The 16,355-nt window shown below is 41.1% G+C and overlaps 1 protein-coding gene across 9 annotated transcripts in view; it reads right to left on the reverse strand.

The window, feature by feature from the left end:
* The window catches only part of LOC100650591 (mucin-5AC), a 304,537-nt gene that overhangs the window by 127,768 nt on the left and 160,414 nt on the right, over positions 1 to 16,355 (reverse strand). For all 9 annotated transcript variants that reach the window (XM_048414230.1, XM_048414222.1, XM_048414217.1 and 6 more), the window contains one exon: positions 7,491 to 7,581. In XM_048414230.1, coding sequence (XP_048270187.1) covers positions 7,491 to 7,581 — 91 coding nt within the window. The remainder of the gene's footprint in view (positions 1 to 7,490; positions 7,582 to 16,355) is intronic.

A 16,355-nucleotide genomic window follows, 5' to 3' on the forward strand; every position in this document is an offset into this window, starting at 1 on the left:
GTTGGCGGCGCGATCATTTTTTCAAACACAGGCTGCAGCCGAACTTTTTTTCCAGGGGAGTATTGTTTATTCAGGAACGTATCAGCGTTGCCGAATAGGAGAACGGCAAACCACGACGGGAAGGCGGACGAAAGCGAGAGGGCCGTGTGAATGGCGCTTCCGGTGGGACGACGAGTCGAGGTCCGTAGGGCTTCGCAGACTCTCGCTTCCGGTCAGGCGTTCCTACCCCATCGAATACACCACCCAGTCTCCGGATTTCCCTGCGTTCACCACCCCCTCTTGCCATCGTCGTCACCCTCTCTCTTTCATCTCTTCCTCTTTCACACCACAAGCCTTTTCCCTCCGTTCTCTACGAGCAGGAGAGTTCGCTTGCACATCGGACCCACCAGCGTTCGTTAATTAAGATATCGATTCTTATTGTCCGTCGGCTGCCGAGTCGAGCGGACGTCCTGGCCGGCGTCCGATTTCACGCCCACGATGCGCGTTGTCGGTCATCCGCGAGAACCAACCCCTATATTTCTCTGGTAAATGTAGTGTCGAACGATGTGCCGCTCCTATCTGCTCGTTTCGGTTTCGGATCTCCCGCTGGAACATTTTCATGGATCTAGTCTTCTGGGGTAGGGAATCTTACATAGGCATAGACAATGGTGTGAGGATGTTACATTATTCTGTTAAAATTGGGTTCCTTTTCAAAATAGGCTGTGATTTTCATCGGTATTGAAGCAACGAATGCAGTTTATGAGGGAAACGATTTGAATTTCATCCGAGAATATGTGATTTCATTGAGAATATTTCAAAAAATATACTCAGCACCAAATAATTAATAATCAAATTTCTCTTAGAATGAAAATTAACAACAATAAAACAAGAACAAACTTTAAATCTTTCGGTATGTAGAAAAACAGACAGTGAAGGAGATGATGACAAGCCAGAAAATGTATTTAAAAATTAAATTTATCGAACATAAATAGCAGAAGCAAATCGGAAGAGAGGCAAGCATTCCTCGACAGAGGTATTTCCCCCTTTGAGGGAAAGATACAAGGAATCTCGGCAAGGAGGAAAAGAATGCGCGAGGGTCGTGTCATCGAATAACGTGGCACGCGACTGGCCGAAGGGTGAAGTTGTCTCTGAGACGTCGGTGGAAAACCTCAAGAAAGGAAAGATCATAAAGGATGACCGGGGTTGTCACCTGATAAATATCTTTATGGCCGAGCAACCGAGTCCTCTCAAGCTCTGCCATTCATTCTACTCTGGTCCCTTTCGCGAAGGTACACCGCAGATGGTACGAAGTGCAAGCTACCGTATAAAAAGCGGATACAAGAGGGGCCCCGCAGAGAAGAACGAAATCGAGTAATTATGAGGATTAATCTTAAGTCCCGTAAAGTCCCACCACTTGTGGAATCTGTTCCCCTTTCACCGCAGCACTTCGGCCACCAACCTTTTCCGCTCGTCGTGAAAATAATGAAAAATCTCTTCGACTGATACTTTCTTTTGTTCCACTTTTTAATACACTGGTTGAATTAGTAATCTTCGTGTAATGTCGAGATGATTAAAATTGTATGAGCGTTGCAATATCCATGGGGTTCGAGCGTATTCACAAGATATACACATATAGTATATTTTTAGGAATGGATTTGATATTTCTTATTCGTTAGCAGTATTGCTAGTGTTAGAATAGGAAAGAATTATTTCAGTTTATGTGCATAGAATATCATTTCAAAGCAAGGATAGAAATACGCCTATGTGGATTACTCTTGAGATATCTGTAAACTATTGTACAAAATACAAATATCAATATTAAGTCGTCCGTCTGCTCTACCAAAGACAAGGATGTCTGTGTAATCGTGAGTACCATAATGACCTCCAACAACACATCCAACTATAAATCAATGAATTCAGTAGATGCTATAATCTTTCAAATGCCAAGAGTCAAAATAGCTTTTTAACCTCTAAAAAATCACATTTTTATAGCCCATAAAATCGAACTTTGTACAATTCAACTGACAATTTTCTGTATGAAAAAAACGCGAGATGCATAACGAGATTGTCAAATTGGTACTCTGTCGGTCGTCTTATGGAAATTTTCTTGGGCGATAATCGTTTTTGCCCCTCGTTTCCTCGATGGGCGCTCGGTCGGCGTACGTACGCACATATGTAGAACGTCGAAGCTACAGGTGTCAGCAAGAGCAGTATTTTTCAGCGAGCTTCTGACCGAGGGTGTAGGTGATAGAGGCATACCAGAGTGAGAAAGAAAAAGGCGAACTACATGCAGAGGGAGAGAGAGAGAGAGAGTGGGAGAGGTAGAGGTAGAGAGAGAGAGAGAGAGAGAGAGAGAGAGAGAGATAGAGAAAGACGGGATGAAACAGCAAACCATGGAACAGAGAATGGAAAGAGAGAGAATCGTTTCACCGTGGGTAGCAGTGCCGAATACCGGCACGCACGTTGAATCTGCTAAACGTTCTTGCTCGTGCGTGAAATGCCTCGATATCACTGTTTTATTTCGGCTCGTTCGTTCCACGCCTTCTCTCGCTTTTGCAATTCTATCCTTTTTACCCTCGGCCCGTTTGCGAGCCGGTCGCACGCGTAACCCTTCCTCTCCCTTTTCTCGTTCTCGTGTTCGTTCGTGCGGATTTGATGACCCTTCCTGTTCGATTTCATGATTGTCTAATCTTCCACGATTAATTAAAATCTGACGATTAACACGCTTCGTTGGCTCATCTGTATCGCGCGTTCTCTCGTTCAAAAACTACACCCTATTGAAACGAGCTGATAGACTGATCACGATTGCGTTGAAAGAGTTACTGCTTTATGCCTAATGTTAAGCGTAATCTGTAATGGAATTATACCAGGTGAAATTGTTTTTTTGTATTATAGAATATTAAATAGCAGTTCAGTGAGATCGTCGTTTTTGAATGATTATATAATCCTAGCCTAATTTCATATGATAGATAATTAGACATGTTATGAAACTGCCCATAATGCTAGCGAAATATCAAAATACTTGAACTGTGAAAAAAGCAAACTTTTTACAAAATAATATCAATCCAATTTTCAAACATCCTTTGTATATATGACAAAGCATATACAATTTTATTCAATAACGATATTCAACTCATCAAAAGATCAACCGATTTTTTTCTAAACGTCTCAACATCGCCACGCTGGCAAGGATCTCCCGATAAATCGATAAATCGCGAAATGGCCCGTTAGGCCAGTTTAATTAATAATTATCGGTTGGAAGAGGAGCACCTTGCACAATGGCGATACTTCCTTCTGGCGTAATCCTTGGAAGATTAACGAGCCTCTGTCAGGAGGGACTTCTCTTTCTCTCAGTGGCTCTCTCCTTCTCGTCCATTTTCCCTCCTGCGCTCACCCGTTCTCTCGAAGGCCTGGTCCCTATCTCTCTTACAGCCGCAAGACGCCATAGCGCGCCTTGCGGTGGTTGCGGCAAGAACCCTCGCCGTACCCGCATTAACGCAATTATGAATTTGTCGCGTTGGGATCTGACAATACAAGATGTCGCTACCACTCCACCGCCGCGCCACCCTATCCGCCACGACGTCCTCCAACACCCGGCGAATCCGCCACTCTACATTTACACTAAAACCAATTCCGGTTTCTGCGGGCGCAAAGAACCGACGCGACGCCAAAGATAACTTTCTGCCGATATTGCGGAAGCTTTGGATACTTTTATTCGGTGATTTATATATCTTCCTATATCTTTACGCTGTTCCTACACCCTTAAAATTTTGATGTACACTGCTATAATTCTCAGCTCTGCGAATAATGATAAAAAAGATCTAATAATACCTGACAGAGGGTTCAAACAATGACATCCAAAAATTGGCTAACCAGTGAATCAAAATCGTGAACAGTGATGAGCCCTGCTTTTAAAAATAATCCTTTACTGTCATCTTTTAGAATAAGTATTTCTCTAAAACAATGGACTTCGAAAGAAAACTTGCTAACTCAGCAAAAGCTCCCTGGTACATAATATCAGATGTTCATCTTCCAAAATTTCCAGCTCTAACCCCGTGGAAAGCAAAACATTAAGCGGTAGCAAAGAGAGCAATGTACATGGGTGTCCAAAGTTTACGACGTTGTTCCTTAACGAACTGGTTATCGTCCATCAAGCACACAATGTCTCACAGTTAATTCTTGAAGCAATACCGTGCTCCATTTCCTCTCCGTGTGCACGTAAGTCGCCTCGGTCTTTTCACTTTCGAATCGATAGCGGATGCACATCGCGTGCCTGCTTGTTAACCACGTCGACCGTTTCGTGGTGAGGAAAGCGGGCGCAGTTTCGGCCGGGGCGAGTTAGTTTCGAAGGGTTCCGACGATAGCGACGGCAACGGTCTCTCCGGTAGCGTGCGGTACCCGTACAATGGCTAAAACGACGGAGGATCGTTGCGGCGAGCCGCAGGCGACTGCTGCGACCGGTTTCTCGCGACAAATTCCTCCTGGGCTTCGAGAACGCACCGCTAACTCTCTCCCTTTTCTACTATCAAGCCTCACACTTTACTTCGTGTGTATACGCCAGCTTTTTGATCATATGTACGTATATTTGTGTATACAGCTGAACTATATTGTTAAGTGTTGTGACAATATAAAGCAGTCCAAACCAAACTTAGAAATGTTTACACACATTAGCAATATTAAAAATATCCTTTACTGATCCTTGATGCTGTCCATATTTCCGCAATTTACATATGATTTTCTCATATTCTTATAGTCTTATCTCTTATAAATTATTTTTTTATGTTACCTTTTATTTTCACATATTTAAATTCCTCATGAGCATCAACCGAACACATTCCTTGTATACCAAACTTCCTTTGGAGGATACGAATTCGATTTTCCATCATACAAACTCTGTTATCAGAGGTTTCCATCCTTGCAACATCCTAACACGAGAAAATCAATCGACCCAGCGAATGGTCCAGCCACGAAGTGTAAGGCTCCCTCGCTGTCCCTTCTATCTTGGTCAAGTCGAACGGGTCGAGGAGAGCCATAGGTTAGAGGGTGGCTCTAAACATCGAAACGCGTAGGAGGTGGGGCTTCGTGGGTGGTTGGAGGTTGGTACGGTATCGGTGAATGCCTAGTCAGCCCTTAATATCGTAAGAGCTGGATCCACGCAAACAAGCCGGCGAATCTAACACAGCCAACGGTTAAGCACTGGAAAGCCCTGGCCTTACCGTTCGACCGCCGCTGGCCCTATTATCGCTAACTAATAAGGGACCTAATTGAAACGTCGGCCTTTTGTTTCCAGTACTCGAGCGCTGCTCGATTTTCCAACCGCGCTGTACATGGCGCTGTTTGACCAACCTAGCCGGAGAGGAGACGAAGCGAAAGAGAGGAAGAAGGAGTGGGAGCCAGGGGCTCAAGTACGGATTGAAATTAATTTTCGAACTCGAATCTCTCGGATGGATTTTCGTCGAGCGTCTCGAATCTGCGAGAAATCGATTTAACGATATTTCGCGTTAACGAGTCCTTGGCGTTTCGAAACCATTCGTTCACGGCCTTCGTCGTCGTCGTGCTTCAACGTGCATACGTTGAAAATTACCCTTTCTTTGTATTACATGCTAGAATTTATGATATACCATGGAACGATGTGATTTTATGTACGAGAAAGTATATTGAAAATATCGAATTATTTGATATCACGTGAGACTTTGTTTTTGAGTAAACCAGACTCATAAATACAATATATAAAGGATAATTATCTTAAAACAAAAGGACACCTCCGTTTCTTTATTTTCTATCCTTGATTTTTCAACATAACAGCGAAGTTTTATGTAAAAAGATACGGATCACTTAGGCTTATGCATTCACCATTGTTATTTACAAGAATATCTAGAATCTTATAGTCAATTTTTCATCGAAAGTTATTTTTAAATTATTTAAAATTCTCTAAAATTATTTTAAAATCTCATACAAACAACCAAAGCACGATTCTTCGCGACTAGTAACAAAAGTTTTTATTGTCTAAAGTATTTTCTACTAAAAACGAGAATGAAGTCATATATCCAAAAGAAAATATTTCTTTCCATATCTTCTTCTATTCCCATACCTTTCTAATACATATCTGCAATGGCGTCCACATTCCTGCGACAATCCATAGCTATCGAACATCGTGTGATAGTTTGGAGCGATACATCTTATGGTTTTCGTCGCTATAACTATTTTCTAGAACAGTCTCGACGGGGAAGGGAAAGCACGATTAAAGTAATCACTGTCATCGAGAGAGATCGCTTCCACCCTCGCGGCGATCTACGGTTACGTGAGGAGGAGCGCGACATCGTTCTCATGTGGACGCGGCGCTCCACGTATTTCGTATTCCACGCATACAGCCGCGATGCCCACTTCGAACAGGATATTATTCCTGCTGGATGCAATCATATTAGTTTCCGAAGTTATTAGAATATTTATGCGAGGCCGACGTGGGGTTATGCATGATGCCGACCTCCTTACTTTTCCCGTCCCCACGAATCGCGTTCGTCTACGACGATGCCATCGTTTCAGTTTGTAGAAATCCTTGCCTATACTCCGTGGAAATCATGACAGTAACTGTTCGGTGTCTTCTTTGACAGTTTTCCATCTTTCCTCTTGGATCATGGATTTTCTTTGTGTTTTAGTTTGTCAAGTAAGTAATTCGTTAATAATCGACTAATAAATATTAGTAATAATTTGACTAAATTATTAATTACATGAGATATGATATTATATGAAAATTTCTTCAAGTATCAGAAAAGATATTATACTATGAATGGAATGAAAATAGTATCGCAAATGTAATGATAAACGCTTTTTAAAAGAATAATAGCAGTTTATTTCTCACAGGGACACTAATAATAATTACTTTATTGAGTATCTCATCCACTTCTGTTTAATGATTATAAATTCGTCTATTTTTTGATATATTAGGTACAATCAATTTAAGAATTCTTAATATTTTGAACCTTATTTTCCTAAAAAGATAACCTCGTAAATAAAAGTCAAGTTAGAAAATGATCACGGTAATTCATCGAATATTGATTAAATATGTATCGTCACAGAAGTTCGAGATAAAACATAATTTATAAGCGACTCGTACATATTGAGCGTAGATACGCCGGCACACGTGGATCACATATTTATTCTAAGCGAGTACACGCGAAATTGGCCAAAGTTTCGAAATGTCGCTTGTGTTTCGGCACAGGACTTCGCCAGTTTCGATATACGTACGAAGCGAGTATCTCGTCGTTAGAACAGTTAAACGACACCGTTCTGTGTGTGCGTGTATACGCGAGTGTCGAAAGTTTCGAGCGAATTCGAGAGAAACGAGAAAACAGTAAAAAACGAAGCCGTGGTGGGGGACGAAATCTTTTTCAAACGCGGACGGAAATTCAAAGCCGTCTCGCAATCGACGATGCCGAAGAAATTCAAGAGGGAAAAGCATCACTCCAGAAAGAAGACAAGAGAGAAAAAAATAAAAAGTCGACGAGACTTACCTTGCTGGCGTGCAGTTGGGTTGACCGTTCGTAAGAGATCCTGATGCAAATTGTCCGTGAGACCACTTTGCCGGGTTTTGCTCAGATACAACTGGGAAACACAGAAACAAAACGTTACTCTGGAAATTAGATGAAATGACACGTTCGTTGCTGAACTATTTTTAAAGTTGTGTTAAAATATTATTGGATGTTAGAAATATTCATTTTCTCTCAATTGGTTGTAGAATTTGTACTTTTGCACCTTGTTGAACTGATTATTTAAAAAATGATTTCGCTACTTTATTGTTTATAAAACTTCACAGATTTATCATCTATTTTCAAGACATTTATATTCGTGAATCAAACGAATTATTCGAAATCAAGACATTAACAAAAATATTCTCACGTGGCTCATCTATTATAAATCCAAAAACTACATTATGGCGCTTCCTAGAAAGGTAGCTACAGAAACTATTATGCTAAACGTTTTGTATTAAATTAATAGTTCTTCGTACGAAATAAAAGAGTACTCCGAGTCTCTGTCTTGTCAAACAAGAAAACTTTATTCAAAGACCCAATTGAACACCTCACCCATCACATTTCAATACTATGTACTCTCAATAATCAAGCTCTATGTTTCACGAACCGTAGAAAAAGATTGCAATGTTCGGGCTCTCAATGACGTTTTGCTCGCAGAGAAACCTGCCACTCGCCTTTCGTTCTGTCCTTCAATAAGGAAGTCACGAACCATCCGATCGGCGAATTTTAGTATCCCGATCACGCACTAAGGGTGAACCATCCCCTTTAATATTAGGACCGACTCGGACCGACTCGTCTTGGTATAAAATAAAGGGCTGACATGCGAGCACAGGGCAGAGAATCGAGAAGAGGAGGTGGAACCAGAGGGAAGGGAGGCGCGAGCTCGAAGAAGAACAAGGAGACACGGCAAGGAAGAAAGATAGTTGAGGGAAGGGTGGCTTCACCACCATCGTGAGGGATGACTGAGCGAGTCGGTTAAACGGGCGTCTTCTTTCATAAATTTCGAGGGGCCGCCGGATAAAGGTTTAGAATAAATCGTTCGGCCTGTTATCCACTCCGACGTCGGCAGATAACGCCAGACGAGTTAGCCTGAATGCCTCGAGACAGCTTCTTCTTACGCACTATCCTCTGTGTATGCATCATCGCCAATCGTTCGTGTCTCGTTTACACGACGAATTAAGTAATTTTTTAAGTTTCTTGTGTTAGTTTTGACGAATGTTAGACTATTTCTTGTATTCAAGCGTTATTTGGATGATAAGTACGTTTCTAAATTAAAGGGCCAGTATAGGATTGAATGATAGCTTGTAAATTTCTGATTTGAACGAATATTCAAGTAATACTAGTTCTTTATTAGATATTCTTAGATCTTTACACAATTTTTGTTTAATTTAGACAATTGTATTTCAATAAAGAATTTGATAAGAATGTGACAAGAATGAAGAAAAGGGGAAAGTTGTTTGAAAATAGTCTACTAAAAAAGAAATAGGGCCTTTTATAGAAAAAGACAGTAGGTAAGTTTCTTCTCCTTACTAATGATTAATCTTATCAACTTATGTAAATATTTCACTTAATTCTACGTTTCCTACTCGCGATTACCATCAGAGTCGATATCAAACTCCATACTCAACGCCTCCAAGAAACGATCGCATCTTATATTAGATGTCACGTTTCGATTTTGCACGCCGTAACTTACATCGCCATGGAAAATGCCGAACGCAATATGAAAGTGGAAGAAGCGGGCCTGGAACGCTCATAAATACATCCTTGAAGATCGCACAAATCGCTCGTTCGAGGCCAATCCCCTTCTCGGTTTCCCGCTAGAGATACGAGAGGGAACCCTTCTCCGTCTCTCGCGAGTAGACACTCCTGGATACGTTAAGTATATACGTTACATCGACATACATATACTCTCGACGTACGCGTCGATATAACCATCCAGGCATATAGACACTCGCGATATAGAAAGAAGATGGAAGGAGAAGGGCCGTTTCGAAAGGGAAATGCCAAGGAGGGCAGAAAGGCCAAACCAACCCAGAAAGCTAGTCCAATTTCTCAAACCTGTCCAATCCGTGTCGTATGCAAAATCAATCACACGGCAGCTTCGCCCGCCAGCCTCAAGACCCCACGATTTTCAAATACCGACCGAAGCCACGCGGTAATCCAACTCCTGGGGCGAAACTTCTCACCCATCCACGATCGCTCGGCCGCTGGAGCATCTTCCTCGTTCCACTGCTCTTCTTTTTTTTCTCTTCTTTTCCTATCTTCGTCCTTCGTCTCGCAGTAATCGTACACAGCGTGACATTCCATCTGGATGTATTGTCGAAGTTAGATTCGCGTCGGAGCCATGCGATCGAATCGGATGGCCATGTTTGGAGCCCGTCTATTTTCGAATGACGCTTGATTTAGAGTCTTGGGATAAGATTCAAGGAAATGGAAAACAGAAATAATCAACAGAAAGAAAACAGAAATGCATATCGAAAGTTTTTGGAAGAGAAACAAGAAGAAAACGATGTAAAATAATTTTGATTTTAAGGATATAGTTACGTTGGATTATTAACCTTAGACCATTCACCACAAGGATAACGAAAAGCTTAGGAAAGTAAAAATCATTGCTTCATGTATAGTAATTAAGTAAATAGTAATTTTCCAATACCTCTTATTTTCTATTCCCATGCTTAATCATCAAGGACAATGCACAATTTCCTAGGTATTTAGTTGGCGTCGCGACAAAGCCTAAACCCCTAGTATAAATTACGGAACGAGACAAAGCTAGTGCCTGGAACTAGATGCAAATACCTCATAGGTGCATGCGTACCTTCTGGTGAGAAAAGTTAGCGACTGGATACCATTAGAAACTTGCTTCACACGATGTCGTTTCAAGCCTATCCATTGATATGCATCACCTTCGATCGCAGCTGCGATCATTAGGGATCCTCAGACCGAGCTGTGAATGCCGCTAAGGCCTCCGTGTGACGGCTTCAAAAAAGTAATTTGACCTTTGGGAACAGTGACTTCAAAGTGTTCTACGGAACATTCGTCCCGCGAGCACCGTGTCGAACGGGAGCGACGTTCTACTTGCGCGCCCTTTCTACTTGACGATGCATCAGACTTGCTGATTTTTCCCGGACGAAACGTCGACACGGACGTTGTCCGGCATTCGAGCTACGGCGTCAAGGGTGTTTGGGAACTCGAAGACGAACGGAGGGGCGGCGGCTACCACAGGGGTGCGAAAAGTTTAGCATACGCATTTTGTACATTGAAATCCCGACACGCTCGTCCAACTTTAAATTGAAACCCGGCTGCCGCTTCGACTCCACCCCGGCGTCGATAGCCCATCGTCGTCGTGACCGTCCTCGTAGTCGTCCGCGTAGTCCTCCTCGTTGTCCCGCTTACGACGACGTCACCTAAATCGTTCAGGGGAAGGAAACGAGATTTCCAAAATGTTGATATCCGTTCCACCGTTCGGATCGATCCACTGTCGACAGAGCCGTTTCAACCAGAAACTTTTCCGTGGTTCCAATTGTTTCATTTCTTTCCTCTCTTGATGAATGGATGTTTTCTAAATTTCTTATTTTGAGAAACGTGTTAAAGCGGATATCGAATTTTGTAACTGGTATCGTGTCTTTTATGTTAAATTCTTCTGCGTATTTTTCAATTACTTTTAATTATCTTACTTTTAATTATATTAAAATTAATAACGTGAAGATATTTTGTCTGTTGCAATGATTGTACGATAATACATGATCGAATATTTCACATTTTCATTATTCTTTATGCGATATATGTTATTACGTATTGCTTGTAGTGTTCGTTTCATTGCTTTCCTTAACTGAATTCCATTTATTTCACTTTGGAATGATTCCTTAATTCTAGCTTTTTTCCAAATAATAATTGGCTAGCTCTTCGCTCATTAAGCCTTCTATCAATATACGTAGCAATGATTGGCCATGACATTTCGTTCTCCACTTTATTCGTTTCTCCTTTCGATAATCCAATTCATAAGCAGCTTCCCACGCAACTAAGCTTGTTCCTTATGAGAGGTGACCATAATGGGACCGGGCATTTTTAATTAAATAATACTAATCACAGAACCCTCTTACGCACGAAAATCTCATCTGGTCCCTTCCCCGTCTACTGGCCTATCTCTCCTCTCTCCTCTACCAGCCCCTTTCCGCCCTCTGCCTTTCTCGCTCTTACACAGGCCGCGAATCGTCTCTCTTTTAGACTTCGAATTGTAATTAACATTTGGTTCTCCCATTAGTGTAATTAAAGTGCCATTCCATAATCTAGGAGGCCGAGAGAGAGAAGAGGGGTACCTTATCTTTCAGACTTCAGCCTCGACTGCGGAGGTCGTTTTAACCCCGCCGGCCGTCCCCAGCCCCACTTCACAGGAGCACACCGATGCCTGTAGCTTCCTTCGGCGATAACTCCTTTCTGAAAGAGGACACTCTCTCCTCTCCCCCGAGGGCGGAGAAAATCGTGAAATCGCGGCCGGGTAGGTAAAAGAAAAACGCCGATTAAAACGTTTGAAAACCCGATCCCAGAGGCGTTCTTTTGCTTGTCGGATCTTCGGGGAAAACGGAAACGCTCTTAGAAACGACATACCCTATCGAACAGAGTATCGGATCAGATTTAAGGAAGGGACTGAAAACTTAATTTTTACATAGTTCGTCTATTCCCGTATAATATAGCTCTTGAAATAGTAGATTGTGGATGTGTTGAAATAAAACGCGAATGAATGTTAATTGTGAAATAAATTTGAATAAATTGTGATCAATTTATTGTATGAAAAATATGAAGAGATTATTTTATAGAGTGATAGGTGTCCGTAAAACTGGTACGGTAAAATGTAAAACGAATGATTTAAATTATGCATAAAATAAATAATATTCCACAATGTACCATCTATTTATTCTGCTCGAGAAACACTTCCTCGAGAAAATCACTACACAAATCTGCCACCGAATATAACAGCATTCCAGACAAGAATCTGACAGATAAAAGTCGCGTGACCCGTACCAGAAGGGAAAAAACAACGACTCTGTTGAGGGAAGGCAGCGTTTGGTGGTAAAATAAAGAAAAGCGAAGAGATAAGGAACCCGGCCGCGTTGACATTTTCCGGTGGTTGAGTTAATAATGCGCACGGTACACAGGCCACGGACTTGGGGGTGGATCCACAAAGTGGCACCATAAAGAGCCGCGGATGTGTTTATTCGGGAATTTGCCTTTTTTCTTTCCTCTACCAAGTTGAGTCGCAGTCAGATTTTATCTTATTTTCGGCGACGATCCCGAAGGATTTATGCCCTCTCGGTCGTAGCTCGTGGAAGGAAGACGCAGGAACAAAAAGACAAAGACAAAGAGTCACCGCGATCGAAATAACGAGAGCGAGAAGGATGGCGAAAGAAAGAGGGAAAATAAAAGAAAGAATAGGGGTGGCTAAGGGAGAAAAGAGAAAGGAAGGGTTGAAGGAAAAAGCGAAAGAATCACGATGCAATTATTTTCGTTCCAGCTCGTGAACGGATTTTAAGATCGTCCAGCCCTTGGCTAGTGGACCAAGAAGGAAAACCGAGGAGCTAGAGAAACGTCGAAGGCCGAAAAGAAGGATTAACCTCGTCAAGCGGGAGAGTCCGTGACAAAGACGTTAAAGTGGTCGAAGGGAATGAGAGATATATATCGGTCGAAATCTGTGGGGTGAAACGTTCACATCGTTCGACCGTCCTGGGACGTCGAGACACTAATGGCATTTTTATTATTTCTCCACAGAGTCCCTCCGCCGATAATGGGCCGACTGTATGGTCCATTGGACGCGTGACAGCCTTGACAGCTTCTCACCTTTTCTTCGTCTCGGCCACTCGTCTAGATCGATGCTCAAACAGCGCATAGTAGTCGACGATACTTGACATCGAGAAAGGAAGCGATGAAATTGGAATGAGCTGTGAAACAAGTGGAAATGAGTCTGTTTGGAGATTTCGCCACTCGAGGACAAATATCAAAGATTTGTTGAAATTCTGAATTACATCTGTAAAGTATTCGAACACCTACCATAGAAAATCTTAATGTTCAACTAGTAGATAAATTTATGTGTTATATATAATATATTTTAAAATTTCATTAGTCAACACACGACTAACAATACATAATAATTGCATCGAAAAAATTTGTGACCAATCCGAAAATGTATATAGAATACAAAATATTTATTTCAAACATATATTTAGTTAAAAATTACCATACAGCATCAACAATCGTCTTAAACAAATAACAAGTGTTAAATACTTGTACTAAATATCTAAATTTGTATATTTTTTGAGATGCGTTCAATATAATTTTATTACATAGTTAGAATCAGTAGTATAAGCTACCAGGTTTCGTGATGGAAAGATATAGGCGTCGAAAATATAGGGTAGTAGAAATTAAGTTATTATAAAATAACGTGATAGTTAGAAAAGTTATAGAGTTTCATGATGGAAAGATATAGATATCGAAAGTAAAGGGGTGGAAATTAAGCTACTATAAAATAACAAGAAAGTTAGAAAGGTGAACATTAAAATGAACTAGTAAAAATGTTTTAAAAGTATAAGCGTCAGTCATAATTATTCACGAGCTTAAAAAAGGTGACATAAAATATTAAAACTTGAAAATAAACTGTGGGAAGAAGATGGTAGCTGGTTTTGAAAATATCTAATACCGCAGGATCGCAGATCATAAAGAGCCTGCTGCGACGAAGGATCCATTGCTAAGCAACGTATACCCATGGAGCCATTGGACTCGTTGGCTTTTGATGAATGGGCCTCGTATAAAGCTAAAGTATGGTAAAAGCCGCCGTGGCTACTGCTGTAATATTCTACCCTGGGTGCTTTTAGAATCGCTAATGACTAATGGTACCAAAAGGAAACCCCTGCCGATGGATGCCGGGTTCACGGATCGTCGATCCGCGCGTTTGCAGATTTTTCAAAATATTTGCTACCATTAAGGAATTTAATTACATTATTCTTACGGTCCCAAAGAGAGAATATTCTAAGCGATAATGTATTTTAAGTTTTGGTTATGTTATATTCAAGACAGTATTTATAATGTATTCGAAAACTTATAATTGTACAGGAATATTTAAGTGCTTAAATATAAGTTTTGCATACATAAAGGTTTACATATTCATTTCTATCTAATCATATCATTTTTTATTATCAATACTTTTTAGTGACAATTCTTTGCGTTTTTGTAGGGTAGTAAACGAGTTTTCAAAGTAAATGCGCCAGGATCAGCACATGAAACATTTATAACCTTCTGAAGAAACAAGAATAGAGAAAGGATACACGGCTTGATTGATCCAAAAAGAAGAAAACTATGATTAACTGTGATTAACCTGACCATCGTTATTGCTAGGCGAGTGGCAAGACTTATAGAACGAATCATAAACGAAGCTGGAACGTCACGTGCAAAATACGCAAGAGGCTTAGTTAGGGCTTACGATTACTCGCGATTCGAATGGCAACGAGACTGACGAGAAAGGAAGAACGTAGAGAAAAGAGAAGTAGGACCAGGTTTGAGGGGGTCCAGAGCTACGGATTGGCGTAGAAAGGAAAGGGGAGTCGAAAAGTACTTTAATATACGGCAATCCCCTTGGCTTGAAACTCGCAAACTCGGACCGACTACCTCTCATTGCTGCCTTTCCTTTCTCTTTCTCTCTCCTCCTCTCGCATGTATTTCTCTCGTAATCGTCGCATGGCTTCCGATGAAATTTCACGTCTTCCACGCGGGTCGCCTTTGATGCTTACTGCCGTTGTAATTGCAGAAATGCGCAGAAATCGGCTTCCATTTACCCGCAAAAACTATCTCTGCCGTCGTTTCTGGCATGAACCGAAAAAGGCATCCGCGAAAAACGACCTGGCTGCTGCTCTGTGATTTTGGCTACGTCGTGATTTCGACAAATCGTAAAATGTATTTCAATCCGAGCTTTTTCTGCGGTCACTTAAATCTTGTACCTTTAAACTTTTCCTTGAAATATAGATATTTTTATGTACACTCCTCATTCAAGTTAGTAATACCGCAGAATATTTCGAAGAAGTTCGAGAAAATTAACAGAATTGCCATAAAATATACTCGCGATAAATATTTTTATACAACAGCGTGCCAAAAATAAAGGACAGGCGAAAACACAGTACGAATGTAATGAAAATATACGATAAGCTACGGAAAAAAGTATGTGGTTACTGCCTGAAGAGAAGCTAAATGCGAACCAAATCTGTTTACTCCGAATAATAGAAGTAAATGAACACTTTCGTGCAGAGTGAAGCGACCCAATAATGATAGAACGTAGTCTAAGGAAAAAGATTGGTCCCTCTTTCGTTTGTTCGTTTCCTCCTTTCCTGCATCGTAGCTGATTTGGCTCTTCGGTCCCACGAGAATGTTATAGCGATTGAAACCTCCATTGGTAATTTATCTCTCTATCGATTTCCCCAAATAGCAATTCGGTAGTCGTTTCACTATCAAAATCTATAATTCTATCATATGAAATATTTGATATTTATTTCTCAGATTAAAAAATCCTTTTAAGAGTCCAATTGCAAAATTAAAACGTGTTAATGCGAATCTTTTAAATGTTGTATTTATCACTAGAAGGAAGGAAGAAATTGTATGGAAAAGTAACTTTCCGTGTTATTCTCAGCTGCAGTTGTTTCAAGACGAAACCCAGAGAGAAACTTCCCTAACAAGATTTACCTCTAATCACCACCGAGAACCGTTCGCGTGTAATTTGTTTATCCCGGCTATGCTCCTTGTTCATAATTGCTCGGCCTTGTTTAGCTGCCCGTTTCAGTGGCGTTCACGTGCGGCGCCAGAACCGTGTCG

Source organism: Bombus terrestris, chromosome 2 (assembly GCF_910591885.1).
Source record: "Bombus terrestris chromosome 2, iyBomTerr1.2, whole genome shotgun sequence".
NCBI classification, from domain to species: Eukaryota; Metazoa; Arthropoda; class Insecta; order Hymenoptera; family Apidae; genus Bombus; species Bombus terrestris.